Source organism: Mauremys reevesii, linkage group 12 (genome assembly GCF_016161935.1).
Source record: "Mauremys reevesii isolate NIE-2019 linkage group 12, ASM1616193v1, whole genome shotgun sequence".
NCBI lineage: Eukaryota > Metazoa > Chordata > Testudines > Geoemydidae > Mauremys > Mauremys reevesii.
Window position 1 is genome coordinate 34614747 of NC_052634.1, and position 17936 is coordinate 34632682.

The following is a 17936-nucleotide window of genomic DNA, read 5'->3' on the forward strand; positions in this document are numbered from 1 at the left end:
AGACTGTGCAAACCTTCCCATCTCCGGTGTATTTGCTGTTCCTCTCCCTCCTGCAGGAACCTATCAGCAACCTCCCGATAATCCCTACCTGAGCTGGCTCCACTGCAGCCATTTCTCTCCTATGTCCCATGGGAGGATGGGATGAGCTGGAGCAAAACATGGACGTCATTCTGCAGCCTGGGAGGGTGAGAAGGGCAGCTGTGGAGGTTTCAGAACAGGTTTTAGTTAGTTTCACATCACGATTCCCCCAGGCCCTTTCCCTGCAGACAGACATCCTAGATTCTGCCATGCTGAGAAAATGCTCAGTCTCTTTATTATAGTGTAGACCTGGCCCCTCCTGCCAGGCTAAGCCCAGAGAGAGATTTTTAACCTCCCTTCTCTGTCCCCCCATCCAATAACAAAACCCTGGTCTACACTGGATGTGGAGGTTGATCTAAGATACGTAACTTCAGCTATGAGAATAGCATAGGTGAAGTCAGCTTACTTAGATCGACTTACTGCAGCATCCGACTGCTGCTGCTAACCCATCGACTCTGCATTCGCCCCTTGAGGCAGTGGGGTACTGGAGTTGATGGGAGAGCGCTACCTGCCAATCCGATGGTAGTGTAGACCTGCCCTTTGTCTCTGAACACAAGGCTAGAAAAGAGCAGAACCAAAGGAGTCACTGTGGGGGATTCCCTCAGACACTGACCCCACGGCAGCCACACCCCAGCAGGGGGAATATGGAGTCAAGAACCAGCTTTTCCTCTGTCTGATCCTTTTCTTGTTCACTGGAAAGTGGTTCTGCCCAGGGATGCTGCAATACATGTGTCTGGGTGGACTAGAGAGCTGGAAATCTCTCCCCCCACTCATTTCTCCCACTGCCCCTTTCAGTCTCTCCTTCCCCTGTCCTCTCTCCCTGCCCCTCTGGCTGGGACAGTCCCATTCCTGGGGGCTTTGCTCTCCCATGGCTGGATTTGCTCCTGGGAATTGCTAATGGGAGGAGAAATGACGAGGGGCTGTTTGTGCAGAGTCACTTTCTTGCCAGTCCCCAGCACTTTCTCTGAGGTCTGTCTGTTACCTGGAGTCTGTGGCTCAGAATTTGTATTAACAAAGCCCAGGTCTGCTAGTACCAGCTGGAGAAAGTCATCACTTTGGCAAGGCAGAAAAGAAGTTTTAATTAAGGTCACTTCCCAGCAGAGAGGCCCCACTTGGGGAGCAGCAGCTGCTAAGCCTGGTCTCCCAGATCACAATGGAGGCTGCAGCGTCTGACCCAGGAAGCTGAACCCCAATGTCCTGAGCAGGGAGGGACAGAGCGTTTGAGCAGCTTCCCTCCTTTAGCTCTCTGGGGAGAGCAGCTAACGAGAGCCCCTCCTCACAGGGAGAATCTCATTTGCCCCACTGTGCATCTGGAGTCACTCCTTGTCTTTCCATGCAGTGACTCTGGATTAACATTGGTCTCAATGAAACCAGATTTCAGAAAGAAGGAGTCCAGAACGCTGTGGAAGATAGTGCCATAGTGTGGCAATGCTCAACCCCTTCCCACCTCCCTCAGTCCCCAGATCTAGGACAAACAATCAGGGCAGGAATTTTCCCTATGAAACCAGAAGTTGCCGCAGTTTTCAAGAGGGGAGAAAAGCAAAATCTGTCATTTCACCTCACAGTGTTTGATAAGTGGATAGAAAGTTATCACGGTGACTGGGCCTGGCTGGGGAATGCCAAGAAGTGCTTGGAGCCAGGATTCTGGCACAAGCTGATGAGATAGAAGGAGCAGCCCCCAGAGCCTCCATCCAGGGGCCTCCAAACACCCCCAGTACCCAGAGTCCAGACCCCCCAGCCAGGGTCCCACCATATATTCCCTGGGACTCAACCCCCAGAATCCCTGGCCAGAGACCCCAGATACCCCTCAGAGCCCCACCAGCCAGAGACCCCCAGATCTTCACTGCCAGGCTAGGAATCCCAAAGGGTTCCCCCCACCAAGAGCCTCCACCAGCCAGGGACCCCAATTGGGAACTCACTGCCTGCCTAGGACCCCTGCCTGCCCTTCAGCAGAGAGGTAAGACATGTCCATGCCCTGTCACTAGCAAATAATGGTCACCATGGATCCACCCCAGAGGTGGCTACATCTTAGCAATGTGGGAAGCAGCCCCTCCCAGAGACCATTTGTCATGGGGTTTGGGATACTGCTGGACCCATGCTGCACTCAGAGTGACCTCCTCATCCCGTGCCAGCTGGAGAAAAGAAAAGGGTCCAGCCAATTCTCCCGTTACCAGCTGGGAACCACTGATCCCTCAAACATGGGGAGGCCTCTGGCTTTGATGGGTATTAAACGTGTGTCTGGTCTCTCTCATCAGAATACATTTTAACAGAGTGAAAGGAGAGAGAATTGATTCTCCAAGGAGAGGAAAGATGATCACTGGGCAATTTAACCCCCTGTGACCTCCAGGATGGAGAACGACTCAGGGCAACAGGTTCCCTCCAAGGAAGGAGAAGTTGCTGGGATTTAGAGACATGGGGAATAGCCCGAACCCGACAGGATTTTTAATGGATATTTGATAATGACGTAGAAAGAGGGAAATCCTGAGCTTTGAGATCAATGTTCAGAAATGAAAGAGAAAGGGTGGAAATCTGAGCGATTTTGGACCCATTTTTGCCAATTATAGAGAGGAAAGTGGAAAATCGGAGGGATTTTATATGAGTTGTTGGTATGAGGTAAAATCGGAGTGTGTTTCACATCAATATCTGATAAATGAATAGAGCGGAAATGGGCAACATTTGAAAACATTTTGTATCCATGTTCAAGAATCTGAGAAAAAGTGTAAATCTGAGATTCTCTTTGTATTTTATCATTAGAGAGACAAGAAAAAAAAATCTCAGGGCATATTCACTTAGAATTAGACAACTAAAGAGAAGTGGGGCAAATGTTTAGGGTATTTTATATCAGTCTTTGAGATTTGCAGAGAAAACGAGTCACAAGCTAAGCAACTGATAACATGAGAGCAAAATACCAAGATCTGAGGGGGGATTTTATGTTGCTATTAAATAACTAAAGGGAAAAGGGGGACTGTTGGACTGGATTTTATGAGACTATCCAATACATAAACACAAAGTGATGGTTCCCCCACTGCCACCATTCACATGGGCAGCAGGAGCCCTTTGAGGAGCTGGTTTAAGAGGGAGGGGGAAGCTGGAAGGCTCCCTGGATAAAGGAAGGGGGCAGCAGTGGGGGACGAGCAGGTGACTGGCAGCTGAGGGCTGGGGGAAACGGTGTCGGTAGTTTGGGGACAGGAAGTGGGATTGGGAAACCGGGGTCTGGGCAGCCCCCACGGGGGGACACGTGCCCCTCCCGTCCCCGCCCTGGCAGAGAACCGGCATCTCACCCCCCCCCCCCCCGCCAGGGGCAGCCATGTGCTGGGGACTGACCCAGGGCAACAATTTCCCACCGAGACAAGGACAAATCGCTGCAGGTAAAACGGGTGGGAAAAACTGCCCCATGGGAGAGATTTTAAATGGACACTTGAGAAGTGTGGGAGACCGGGGCAATATGGGGGGAGATCAGAGAGCTGATCATCGGGGGATCTCCCTGGATTTTATAGCCCCGTGTGATAACGAGAGAACAGGGGGAAACTTGACAGACTTTGTACGGGGGAGGACGTGGCACAAACAGGGAAGGATTCAGTGAACTTACCCCCCCCCCGGGGAATTTCCTGGCTGCACAAAACAGTTCAAATTTCCCGCCCCAATGACCCCGCCTCCCCCCCCACAGCTCAACTCCCCACAGCCCGGATTGTGCCCTTTAGCCCCTCCCCCACCCTGCCTCCAGCTGCCTGAACCGCCCCCATCAATTCCCCGCCCCCGCCCCTGGAGCCAGCGCCCGGCGGAACGTTCCGGCTGATACGGGCGGGGGGAAGGGCAGCGGCTTCAGCAGCTGTTACTGAGCATGCGCAGTGCCCGGCAGCGGCACCTTGCGTCACCGCCCCCCCCACTCACCAGGGGCGCGGGGCCGGGCCGAGGGTTAATGCCGGGCCCCCTGCACAGACCCGGAAGCAGCAGCGGCTCAGCCCGGGCGCGGCTCGCGCGGAGGCGGCAGCAGCAGCTTTGTTCTCCCGCCCCCAGCGGGGCTCGCACGGAGCATGCGCAGTAACAGCTGCTGACCCCTCCCTTACCCGGGCTGGGGAGGGCGGACGCGCCCCCGAGGCAGCTGGGAGATGTAGTTCCGGACTCTCCCTGGACCGGAAGTGACGTCAGCGCGGGAGGCGTGGCGCTGCGGTTCTGCCTGGCTCGCGCGGGGCCGTTGGAGCCGTTTGTGCCGCTGGGGCTCTGGGCATGCGCAGATCGCGGCGGGAGAGACCTTCATTAACCGCCCGGCCCGGCCCGGGCCCCGCTGCGGAGCTGCAGCCTCCAGGTGCCGGCGCGAGCCCGGGGGCGGGGCCGGGCGGTGACTCCGCCCCAGTGTCCGCGGGGGGGTGGGGACCCGGCATCTCGCAGCGCCGGGATCTGCTCCCTGGGGGCCTGGAGCTGCTGCCCTCGCCGGAGCCCAGCCCCCCGGGGGGTCTGGGAAAGGGGCGGGGGGGGCAGTGTCGGTGCAGCCCGGACATGGCCGGGGGGGAGGAGCCGGTGACCCCCGAGGAGCGGGGAGGGAAAGGGGGGGGCTGAGACCCCCTCGGATTTACCGCTGCCCCCCCCGTGGGGACCCCCCGCCCCCCCCGCCCCCTTTCTCCCTAGCGCCACGAGCAGCCCCCAGGGTGACCCCCCCGCCCCCAACCCCTGACACGGTCCCGGCCCCCCCCCCCGATTGTGCCCCATTTTCTCTCCCTTCGCCGGTGTCCAGCTCCCTGGGGCTGGGGGCTCTGGGGGTGTCTGGGCCCCTGGCCAGGGGCTCTGGGGACTGGGGGCCAGGGAAGATCTGGCAGGAGCCTGGCTGGGGCTGTGGGGGTGTCTGGGGCCCCGGCTGTGGGGTCTGGGCACTGGGGGGTGTCTGGGGGCTGCTGCTAACCCTGATCCTGCTCCCGGATCAGTTTGTGCCACAATCCTGGCTCCAAGCGCGGCCAGGCAGCCCCCAGCCAGGCCCCCTCACCCTGGGAACTTTCTATCCACTTACCAAACACTGTCAGGTGAAATCACAGATTTTGCTCCCTCCCACCCCCCCAGTCCTTGTCCTAGATCTAGGGGGTAAGGGAGATGGGAAGGGGGCTAGAAATGCCACACAATGGTCTCTTCCACAGCGTTCTGGACTCCTTCTTTCTGAAATCTGGTTTCATTGAGACCATTGTTAATCCAGAGTCACTGCATGGAAAGACAAGGAGTGACTGCGAATGGACAGTGGGGCAAATGAGATCAGCAATTCTCCCTGTGAGGAGGGGCTCTCACTAGCTGCTCTGCCCAGAGAGCTAAAGGAGGGAAGCTGCTCAAACGCTCTGTCCCTCTCTGCTCAGGACATTGGGGTTCAGCTTCCTGGGTCAGACGCTGCAGCCTCCATGGTGATCTGGGAGACCAGGCTTAGCAGCTGCTGCTCCCCCAGCGGGGCTCTGTGCTGGGATGTGACCTTAATTAAAACTTCTTTTCTGCCCTGCCAAAGTGATGACTTTCTCCAGCTGGTCCTAGTCCCTTGGGGCAGCCCTGGGCCCTGTTATTACAAATTCTGAGCTATGGACCCCAGGTTATTGAAAGACCTCAGAGAAAGTGCTGGGGACTGGCAAGAAAGTGACTCTGCACAAACAGCTCCTCCTCATTTCTCCTCCCATTAGCAATTCCCAGGAGCAAATCCAGCCGGGGGAGAGCAAAGAACCAGGAATGGGAGTGTCCCAGCCAGAGGGGCAGGGAGAGAGGACAGGGGAAGGAGAGACTGAAAGGGGCAGTGGGAGAAATGAGTGGCGGGAGAGATTTCCAGCTCTCTAGTCCACCCAGACACATGTATTGCAGCATCCCTGGGCAGAACCACTTTCCAGTGAACAAGAAAAGGATCAGACAGAGGAAAAGCCAGTTTCTGACTCCATATTCCCCCTGCTGGGGTGTGACTGCCGTGGGGTCAGTGTCTGAGGGAATCCCCCACAGTGACTCCCTGGGTTCTGCTCTTTTCTAGCTTTGTGTTCAGAGACTTTGTTATGGGATCAGGGGAGGCAGAAGGGAGGTTAAAAATGTCTCTGTGGGCTTAGCCTGGCAGGAGGGGCCAGGTCTACACTGTAATAAAGAGATCAAGCATGTTCCCAGCATGGCAGAGTCTAGGATGTCTGTCTGGAGGGAAAGGGCCTGGAGGAATCAGTGATGTGAAATTAACTAAAGCCTGTTCTGAAACCTCCACAACTGCCCTTCTCTCCCTGCCAGGGCTGCAGAATGACGTCCATGTTTTTCTCCAGCTCATCCCATCCTCCCATGACACAGGGAAGAGAAATGGCTGCAGTGGAGCCAGCTCAGGTAGGGATTATTTTTTTGAGGGGGGGGTTGGTGGGTTCCTACAGGAGGAAGAGGAACAGCAAATACACCGGAGATGGGCAGGTTTGCACAGTCTGGTTTGGAGGTTGGCGCGGGGCAGGAAATGCACAGGGAGGGGAAGGGAGAAGGACAGATTGTGGCAAACCTGCTGGCATTGTTTAATAAGTGGCCTAGATTCTAGGAACAGACCCATGAGGTTCAGAGGTGTAAATGCTCTAGTCTGTGGAGCAGAAAATAACCCACGTGAATGGGGCTGGGAAAACTGACCAGACTCATAGTGCTGGAGCCTGACCCAACTAACCAGCGGCTGCTGTGAGATATGAAGGGGGCACCCAGCAGTGAGGGTTAGGGGAGATTCCCCTCCCTTCATATCCAGCTCCTCACAATGAGGAGGGTGTTGGGCTTCCTACCAGGGAGCTCTCCCTGGACCCTGCTAGGGCCTCCCTCTCCTCTATCAGTCTGTGGCTAGTAGGTATGTGATGGATATGCTGGGAGAGATAAGGGGCTCTCTCTTTGTCCCCTCACTCTGATGTTTCCTGGATGCTCTGAGCAGGTTGGGGGTGGGACTTTGTTGACTGCAATCCACCCAGGGCTTCCCTTTGATGGGCTCCTCTCCTCACAAATAGTGGGGCTGTGAATGGGGCAGCAGGTATTGAGTGTTGGACTCTTGCTCTTTCAGGGGCCAGTGACCTTCGAGGAGGTGGCTGTGTATTTCACCAGTGAAGAGTGGGCTCTGCTGGACCCCACTCAGAGAGCCCTCTACTGGGATGTCATGCAGGAGAACTATGAGAATGTGACCTCACTGGGTAAGGAGTCCTGTCCCCTGGGTTCTTGGAAGGGGAAATGGAGAGAGAAAGTTTACGCCAGCCCCACAATGCCACCTCTACTCTGCCCTGTTTCAGCATCACCCCAATATGCCAGTGAGACACACACTACCAGAGACCCTCCCCTGCTGCAGAACACTTTGGGAACAGAGCACAGGAGCCGTATCGCACACTGTCAAATATCTCCTGTTTGCTCAAGTAAAACTGAGGGTAAGTGCAGCATAATCAACAGAAGCTTCCTAGGGGTCACCAGATGAAATTAATAGGCAGCAGGTTTAAAGAAAATAAAAGGAAGTTCTTCTTCACGCAGCGCACAGTCAACGTGTGGAACTCCTTACCTGAGGAGATTGTGAAGGCTAGGACTATAACAGCGTTTAAAAGAGAACTGGATAAATTTATGGTGGTTAAGTCCATCAATGGCTATTAGCCAGGATGGGTAAGGAATGGTGTCCCTAGCCTCTGTTTGTCAGAGGATGGAGATGGATGGCAGGATAGAGATCACTTGATCATTGCCTGTTAGGTTCACTCCCTCTGGGGCACCTGGCATTGGCCACTGTCGGTAGACAGGATACTGGGCTAGATGGACCTTTGGATCTGACCCGGTACGGCCATTCTTATGTTATGTATGTATGTGTGCATTTGGTGCAAGGCGCTCCTGGCCCTCAGAGACCGTGTGGAGGCTTTGGAGCCCAGGGTGTTGGAACTGGGAGGAGCTAAGGGAGACAGAGAAGTATGTTGATGAGGCTTTCCGGGACACTATAGAATTGTCAAAACTCCGGTCAGACAGCCCCCCGCACTGTTGAGGAGGATGAAAGGCCCAGGGAATGAGAGCAGTCAACGGGAGCAGAGGGAAAGCTTCTCATAGTTGGGACCCTCCTTCCAGATAGTGTTGGGGTAACCTCTTGCACTGAGGTTACCTCACCGGGGGAGGGAACTCTTGTCATTAAGAAAAGGCAGCTGTTAGTAATGGGAGATTTGATCATTAGAAACAAGGATATCTGGGTTTGTGATGACCGGGAGAACCGTATGGTGACTTGCCTGCCTGGTGCGTAGGTTGCGGATTTCTCAAGGCATCTAGATAGATTTATGTGTAGTGCTGGGGAGGAGCCAGTGGTCATGGTACATGTAGATACCAATGACATAGGGAAGGGTAGGTGAGACGTCCTGGAGGACAAATTTAATCTGCTAGGAAAGAGACTGAAATCCAGGACCTCTATGGTGGCATTCTCAGAAATGCTCCCAGTTCCACGCGCAGGGCCAGGTAGGCAGGCAGAGCTTCAGAGTCTCAATGCGTGGATGAGATGATGGTGTACAGAGATGGGGTTTAGATTTATTAGGAACTGGGGAAACTTTGGGGATGGGAGAGCTAATACAGGAAGGATGGGCTCCACCTAAACCAAAGTGGAACCAGACTGCTGGCACTTAACATTAAAAAGGTTGCAGATGGTGGGGAAAGCCAATGGCTGCAGAGGAGCACGTGGATCGGACAGAGACTTCTCTTAGAGGAGAGTGTAGTGATAGAGATTTTTCTAGTTTTAGTCAGGAAGCGAGGCTGGAAGAGGATAAGGTAGGGGCCAGATCAGGTGAGAAGCATTCACACACAAAAGAATCTAACACATCAGAAAAGGGCAGACAAATAAACAGTGACAAGTTTTTAAAGTGCGTGTACACAAATGCTAGAAGTGTAAATAAGATGGGTGAATTAGAGTGCCTTGTGTTAAAAGAGAAAATTGACATAATAGGCATCACAGAAACCTGGTGGAATGAGGACAATCAATGGGACACAATCATTCCAGGGTACAAAATATATCGGAAGGATAGAGCAGGTCATACTCGGGGGGTGGGGAGGAGAGTGGCACTGTATGTTAAAGAAAATGTAGCCTCAAATGAAGTAAAAATCTTAAATGAAAGCGCATGTTCCATAGACTCTTTATGAGTAGTAATTCCATGCTCTAATAAGAATATAACAGTAGGGATCTATTATCGACCCCCTGTCAAAGACAGTGATAGTGAGGATGAAATGCGAAGGGAGATTAGAGAGGCTATCAAAATAAAGAACTCTATAATAGTGGGAGATTTCAATTATCCCCATATTGACTGGATACATGTCACCTCAGGACAAAATGCAGAGACAAAATTTCTCGATACTTTAAATGACTGCTTCTTGGAGCAGCTGGTATAAGAACCCGCAAGGGGAGAAGCAACTCTCCATTTAGTCCTGAGTGGAGCGCAGGATCTTGTCCAAGAGGTAACTATAACAGGACCGCTTAGAAATAGTGATCATAATATAACAAAATTTAACATTCATGTGGTGGGAAGAACAGCTCAACACTGGCATTTAATTTCAGAAAGGGGAACTATACAAAAATGAGGGGCTAGTTAAACAGAAATTAAAAGGTACATTAACTAGAGTGATATCCCTGAAAGCTGCATGGATGCTTGTCAAAAGACACAATATTAGAGGCCCAACTTAAATGTATACCCCAAATTAAAAAAAAAAAAGAAAAATAACTAAAAAGAGCCACTGTGGCTTGGCTTAACCATGTAAAAGAAGCAGTGAGAGATAAAAAGGCATCTTTTAAAAAGTGGAAGTCAAATCCTAGTGAGGTGTATATAGAAGGGAGCATAAGTACTGCCAAATTAAGTGTAAAAATGTAATGAGAAAAGCCAAAAAGGAGTTTGAGGAACAGCTAGCCAAAAACTCAGAAGGTAATAACAAAATGTTTAAGTACATCAAAAGCAGGAAGCTGCCAAACAACCAGTGGGGCCCCTGGACGATTGAGTTACAAAAGGAGCCCTTAAAGATGATAAAGTCATTGCGGAGAAACTAAATGCATTCTTTGCTTCAGTCTTCATGGCTGAGGATGTTAGGGAGATTCCCAAACCTTTTGCGGGTGACAAATCTGAGAAATTGCCACAGATTGAAGTGTCACTAGAGGAGGTTTTGGAACTAATTGATAAATTTAACATAACAAGTCACCGGAACCAGATGGTATTTACCCAAGAGTTCTGAAGGAACTCAAATGTGAAATTGGGGAACTATTAGCTATGGTTTGTAACCTGTCCTTTAAATCAGCTTCTGTACCCAATGACTGGAAGATTGCTAATGTAACGCCAATATTTAAAAAGGGCTCTAGAGGCGATCCTGGCAAATACAGACCAGTAAGTCTAATGTCTGTGCCAGGCAAATTAGTTGAAAGAATAGTAAAGAATAAAATTGTCAGGCACATAGAAGAACAAAAATTGTTGGACAAAAGTCAACATAGTTTCTGTAAAGAGAAATCATGTCTTACTAGTCTATTAGAGTTCTTTGAAGGTGTCAACAAACGTGGACAAGGGGGATCCAGTGGACAGTGTACTTAGATTTCCAGAAAGCCTTTGACAAGGTCTCTCACCAAAGGCTCTTACATAAATTAAGTTATCATGGGATAAGAGGGAAGATCTTTTCATGGATTGAGAACTAGTTAAAAGACAGGGAACAAAGGGTAGGAATAAATGGTAAATTTTCAGAATGAAGAGGAGTAACTAGTGGTGTTCCCCAAGGGTCAGTCCTCGGACCAATCCTATTCAACTTTTTCATAAATGATCTGGAGAAAGGGGTAAACAGTGAGGTGGCAAAGTTTGCAGATGATACTAAACTGCTCAAGATAATTAAGACCAAAGCAGATTGTGAAGAACTTCAAAAAGATCTCACAAAACTAAGTGATTGGGCAACAAAATGGCAAATGAAATGTAATGTGGATAAATGTAAAGTAATGCACATTGGAAAAAATGACCCCAACTATACATACAATATGATGGGGGCAAATTTAGCTACAGCTGATCAGGAAAAAGATCTTTTTGTCATTGTGGATAGTTCTCTGAAGACATCCAGCAGTGTGCAGCGGAAGTCAAAAAAGCAAACAGGATGTTAGGAATTATTTTAAAAGGGATAGACAATAATACAGAGAATATCTTATTGCCCTTATATAAATCAATGGAAATAACTAATTTAGACCCCATCATTTTATATGTATATTTGAGATTATGTTTTCCAGTGGGCTGCAATATGTGCTATCCTGACATCTAGTAGTGCTGAGATCCTGCATTCAGTAATATCCCTGCCCTTCCTGTCCCGTTTCTCCACTGAGCCCCACGCTTATGTTTACAGCTTCCCTGGGACTCTCTCTCTGTCTCTTGACCTGTCTGTCAGCAAGAAGCAGAGCCAGGGAGACTTGCCCTCTCTCTGGAGACTTCGATTTCTGGGACATGGATTTACTTTCTATGTGTTTTAGGAGACTTTGAAATTGAGTGTCTGTGACATTAAGCACAGTACAATCTGGACTGTTGAACAGCTGTGTCCCCTCAGTTCCCCAGGCTGGGGTGCCTTTTCACTGCTCTACTGTGAGAGCAGCCACTCCTGGGCAGGTAACTCACAGTCTCCAGCATGTAACTCGCTCCCAGCTACACAGTTTTGAGTGCTGCTAGTCATCAACTCCCGAATTACAGTACCCCACCGGAGAACCCCAGAAAATTCTCTGCTCCCAGACATCCCCCAGAAATGTGCATCTTGTCCTGTCCAGCACACTACTGAACAGTGGGAGCTCATGTGAAATCTGTTATTTCATCAATGGAAAATGACATGCACCAGCCTTGTTATTCCAAATGGAGTTTCCGACACACTTTAATCCAACCACACTGGTTAGATAAAACAATAAACCAAGATTGTTAACTACTGAAGAAAAAAAAAGATTTTCAGTGACTACAAGTAATGAGGCATAAAAGTCAGAATTGTTTACAAAAGAAATGCAAGATAAAGCACAAACTAACGTCTAAGTTAACCAGCTAAAATGGATTTAAAACAAATGTTTCTCTCACCATCTCCTGAGACAGGCTGGCTTTCCTTTCAGCTGGGAATCCCTCAAACCTGCCCCTGCTGCCCACATTCAGTTCTTCAGGAGTTGTCATGTGCAGAGGGAAGGGGTGGGGGGAGGAGACAGTGAGTCTCATGCATTTTCCTCACATCTCTTTATAATTCAGTCCTTTGTACTAGAAACAAATCCAGTTGTCAGCTGAATCAGGGTGACAGGCTCTCATAGATATGAGCTTCAAGTGGTCCCTGTGATGGAAGGTAAATGTCTTTTTCACACCTTCCCTCTCCTGGAGAATGGCTATTTGACCAGCAGTTTGCCTTGCTGTCTCTGAGGAACTTAGGGTTAGGGTTGCAACTTTTTCAGTAATATCATACCGTAAAATCTCATAACTTTACATACAATGTTGCTACACATTTTAAGGAGGATATTCAGTAGATTATGTCTTTTCAAATTATACCTCACAAGCCATACAGTGATAAATGAAGGGGAGAGGATGGATCTCCCTTTTATAAACACCCAGCCAGCCACATTGCTGTAAAATCCTTGTTGGTGTGACTTCTCTGCTTGCTTTACCTGTAAAGGGTTAACAAGCCCACAGGTAAAAGAAAAGGAGTGGGCACCTGACCAAAAGAGCCAATGGAAAGGCTAGAACTTTTTAAAATGGGACAGTAATTTTCCCTTTGTCTGTTGTTCTCCGGAGAAGGCGACACAGAGTAGCAATGCTGTGTGTGGCTTGAAGCAGGTTTGAAAATTCATCTTCCATATCCAGAAGAAATGATTTGGACAGGGAAGTTTAGACAAACACAATCAGGTTTATATTTTTTATTTTGGCTTTTGGAGCTCCTCTGTGCTATCCCAGATGCTTTTGTTTGCTTCTAAGCTTTAAGCTGAACCCCCCAAGAAAGCTATTTTGGGTGCTTACAACAATTGTTTCTTTTAAGATCTAGCAAAAGCCTAAGTTCCAGATGTGTTGTTTTCCTTTTCAATTTTAATAAAATTTACCTCTTTTAAGAACAGGGTTGGATTTTTGGTGTCCTAAGAGGTTTGTGCATGTTGTTTGATTAGATGGTAGCTAATATCCTTCGTTTTCTTTCTCAGCTCTTTCCCGGAGGGGAGGTGAAAGGGCTTGAGGGTGCCCCAGAGGGAAGAATTTTCAAGTGCTCCTTCCTAGGTCCAAGGATTTGGGGTTTTTTTGCATTTGGGTGGTGGCAGCATTTACCAAGCCAAGGTCAGAGAAAAGCTGTAACTTTGGGGGTTTAATACAAACCTAGAGTTGCACAAAATAATTTTTGGAATCCTGGAGGGCCCCCACTTTCTGCACTCGGAATGACAGTGGAGATTCAGCCCTGACACATACAATGAACAAAATTGATCATAATTTTCTAGAAGAGTGACCATAGGGGCACAGACTTGCACAGTGTCTGTCTGTGTGTTCCCAACATATATGTGGGTATTTCAGTCCTTCACAAGCAAGGTGTTCGGCATCTTCAAACACCTGGGGAACCAGTCCTGGGAATTCACTGGTTTATTAAGTGACACTCTATGGAATTGAGAGACACTTTATATTATTATTATTTTATTATAAATACCGATATGATGAAATTGCAATGAATCGTGCTAGATATGCCATGTAAGGGGTCAATGAAAATGTTATGATTTTCCAAGTTTGATAATCTTGTTTCTATCTTTATATTGTGAGTTATAGATATGTAGGGTATATCTGTATTCCAGCCTTGTGTAGTGTTTCTGACTGACACCCCCAGACATATTGGCATCAGCGCTGCCCAGCCTGTTCGATGGCCCATCCGGGGTCATCAGCTGTACGATGAACCCATTGAAAAGATCAAGGGGAGACACCTATTGAGTCAGCAAGACATGCAGGGGTATGTCTGTGTGCTGAGACCTCCGAGGCTTTTCCATGCCCTGTGCTGTGAAGCTTGTGTTTGGGACACAGGAAGTAGAAGCCACTTGGCAAAAGGAATATAAAGGGCAGCTGCATCATCTCCATTTTGTCTTCAATCCCTCTTCCTACCTCTGCAGCAACTTCTCTACAAACTGAACCGTGGAACAAAGGACTGAATGATGTGAATGTGTACCAGAGAGCCTTTCAAGCCAGCAACTCACCAATACTGCTAAGAACCAGATATAGAGATTTCTGAATGTATCTGACTGTTTTTCCATTTTAATAACTTCCTTTTTCTTTCCTTCTTTTATAATAAACCTTTAGTTTAGATGCTTTCTTGCTTATAAATCTTTAGTTTAGATGCTAAGGATTGGCTGGCATCATAGTATTCTGGGTAAGATCCAAACCTATACAGACCTGGTAATGTGGCTGACTCGGGGGTCAGAAGAACACTTTGTTTATGTGAGCAGAGTTTTTAAATAACCTCTCACTGTGCTGGACGTAGGTGCTGATTGGGAGTCAGAGAACTGGAATGCAGTAAAGGGGGCCGTGTGATGTCTTCTTTTTAGTTTCTCGATAACCAGTGTGGGGGATCAGAAGCAGAGTTGGTGACTGATCAGTGAACTTAACTTCCGTGTTAACCACCAGTTTTGGGAGCATCTGCTCTCCCTTTTTCAGCCTGCTCTGATCTTGGCATTTTCAGTGTGGACTGCCTCAGTACATTAATAGTGTTTTTTCTGACACAGTCATATGAAATCAACTGAACTCCTTTGTTTTCTTTCATCTGAGCAGAGTTTCCAGTTTCCAAACCTCATATAATCTCCCAGCTGGAACAAGGGGATGAGCCATGGGTCCCAGACCTCCAGGGTTCAGAGGAAAGAGAGATCCTGAGAGTTCCCTGCACAGGTGAGGAAAGATTAAACCAACTCAGAATCTGTAAGTGCCTGAAGGAAACATCTGGGATGCCCTACAATGCCCTTGGAAGGTTTCTCAGTTCATTATTGTCTCTAGCAGGGGTCGTATCCTTAGGGTAAATATAGCTCATGGCTTCCTGTAGACCCTAGCAGACACCAGGCAGTAGCTTCCTCCCTTCCCCCTGTAGGAGAACACTTCAACCTCCCTGGCCACACAATAGCAGATCTTAAGGTGGCCATCCTGCAGCAAAAAAACTTCAGGACCAGACTTCAAAGAGAAACTGCTGAGCTCCAGTTCATCTGCAAATTTGACACCATCAGCTCAGGATTAAACAAAGACTGTGAATGGCTTGCCAATTACAGAACCAGTTTCTCCTCCCTTGGTTTTCACACCTCAACTGCTAGAACAGGGCCCCATCCTCCCTGATTGAACTAACCTCGTTATCTCTAGCTTGCTTCTTGCTTGCATATGTAAACCTGCCCCTGGAAATTTCCACCACTTGCATCCGAAGAAGTGGGTATTCACCCACGAAAGCTCATGCTGCAAAACGTCTGTTAGTCTATAAGGTGCCACAGGATTCTTTGTTGCTTTTACAGATCCAGACTAACACGGCTACCCCTCTGATACTCCCTTCCCCCTGTGAATTTGGATGGGATGTGAGGGCCAAATTGATCCCCTCCTCTCTCCTGTTTAGGGAAGAGTTTGGGGGAGTTCAGTTCTTGTTTTTATTTGACCTCTCTCAAGCACTTGTATTGGTTTGGCCTTCCCCTTTCCATCCCTGTTTGAGGTTTCTGTCTCTTATCACAGCAGGTGACGCAATGGTATGTGAGAAAGATGAGCAGAATTCTCAGCAGGAAAATGTTGAGCAAGTGGCTAAACACAGAGAATTATCGCAAAGATCGAAAAGGAATGTGTCCTGGAGTCATGAGCCGGGAAACTCCTGTGAGATTCAGCACAGACCAGAAAGAGAGCAAGGAAACCAGCCAGAGGAGAAAGTGGGTAAATTTATTTCCTGTCGGGGAACTCAGAAGAGCGTCAAGGAAACCACAACCCAGCAGGAAATCCTGAGCGGAAAGAGGAAAAATACATGCACTGAGTGTGGAAAAACCTTCACTTACAGATCAAATCTTGTTGTTCATAAGAGACTCCACACAGGGGAGAGGCCCTATGAATGCCGTGAGTGTGGGAAAAGCTTCACTAGCAGCTCAAGCCTTTCTAAACATCAGAGAATCCACACAGGGGAGAGGCCCTATGAATGCTGTGAGTGTGGGAAAAGCTTTATTACCAGCTCAGACCTTTCTAAACATCAGATAATCCACACAGAGAAGAGACCCTATGAATGCAGTGAGTGTGGGAAAACCTTCACTAGCAGCTCAAGCCTTTCTAAACATCAGATAATCCACACAGGGAAGAGGCCCTATGAATGCCGTGAGTGTGGGAAAACCTTCAATCGCAGCTCAGCCCTTTCTCAACATCAGAGAATCCACACAGGGGAGAGGCCCTATGAATGCCGTGAGTGTGGAAAAAGCTTCTCTATCAGCTCAGCCCTTTCTCAACATCAGAGAATCCACACAGGGGAGAGGCCCTTTGAATGCACTGAGTGTGGGAAAACATTCACTTACAGATCAAATCTTGTTCTTCATAAGAGACTCCACACAGGGGAGAGGCCCTATGAATGCAGTGAGTGTGGGAAAAGCTTCACTCGCAGCTCAAACCTTATTGGGCATCAGAGAATCCACACAGGAGAGAGGCCGTATGTATGCAGTGAGTGTGGGAAAACCTTCAATCACAGATCACACCTTCTTACCCATCTCAGAATCCACACAGGAGAGAGGCCCTATGTATGCAGTGATTGTGGAAAAAACTTCATTCACCGCCAGCAGCTTAATTGCCATCAGAGAATCCACACAGGTATGCGACCCAATGGAAGCAGTGAGTGTGGGAAAACCTTGTCTTGCCACTGAGCCCATGTGAGCCATCAGAGAATCTGCAAGGGGGATCAACACCATAAAAACCTCTAGGGCTATCACTACTTTAATACTTTCCTGATTCCCACGTTTACAAGCTGTTTGAAGCACCGATATCCCTCAGCTTGTCCAGATGAGTGAGTGGCCCATTTTTGCATTTTGTAGTTTGACCTCTTTGAGGTGGACTCATTTGTCCTTTCTATCAACTCCATTCTCCCATGAGTAATTCTAGTGAGCCCTTCCTATCAGGAACCAGGGAGCGTCACATTTATACCATTCCTCCTATTGCAAAGTTATTGTTAGAGTCACCAGTGTTACAGATTGTATCCTTGCCAAATGTTCTCGTGTTGTGCTGAAGAGCAGTTATCATGGGAACTTTTCATATTACATTTAAATGAAGAGCAGGGGCAGGAAAAAATTGTCATTTCAGCCTCTGTGACACTGGAAGGAGATGTAAAAAGTGACAGAGAGCCCTGTGGCACCTTATAGACTAAAATACATACTGGAGCATAAGCAATATACAAAAACCTGTAGGAGAACACTTCAACCTCCCTGGACACACAATAGCAGACTTAAAAGTGCCATCCTGCAGCAAAAATACTTCAGGGCCAGACTTCAAAGAGAAACTGCTGAGCTTCAGTTCATCTGCAAATTTGACACCATCAGCTCAGGACTAAACAAAGACTGTGCCTGGCTAGCCAACTACAAAAGCAGTTTCTCCTCCCTTGGAGTTCACACCTCAACTGCTAGAAGAGGGGCCCATCCTCCCTGATTTAACTAACCTTGTTATCTCTAGACTGATTCTTGCCTGCATATTTACACCTGCCTCTGGAAATTTCCACTACATGCATCTGACGAAGTGGGGATTCACCCACAAAAGCTCATGCACCCATATGTCTGTTAGTCTACAAGGTGCCACAGGACTCTTTGTCACATTTTGCAGATCCAGACTAAGGCCTGGTCTACACTTGTTGGGGGGGGGGGGGGGTGTCGAACGACCTTAGTTCGAACTTCTTACTGTCCAGACGCCGCGGGATCGAAGTCCACGGCTCCCCCATCGACT

The 17936-nt window shown here is 48.7% G+C and overlaps 1 protein-coding gene across 1 annotated transcript in view; it reads left to right on the top strand.

The window, feature by feature from the left end:
- LOC120375390 (zinc finger protein 420-like) overlaps positions 1 to 17105 on the top strand; it is a 141169-nt gene extending 124064 nt beyond the window's left edge. Inside the window, exons 3-4 of the mRNA XM_039496009.1 lie at positions 16004 to 16211; positions 16296 to 17105. Of these exons, the coding sequence (XP_039351943.1) occupies positions 16004 to 16211; positions 16296 to 16870 (783 nt within the window). The 3' untranslated portion in view covers positions 16871 to 17105. The remainder of the gene's footprint in view (positions 1 to 16003; positions 16212 to 16295) is intronic.
- The last annotated feature ends 831 nt before the right edge of the window (positions 17106 to 17936 follow it).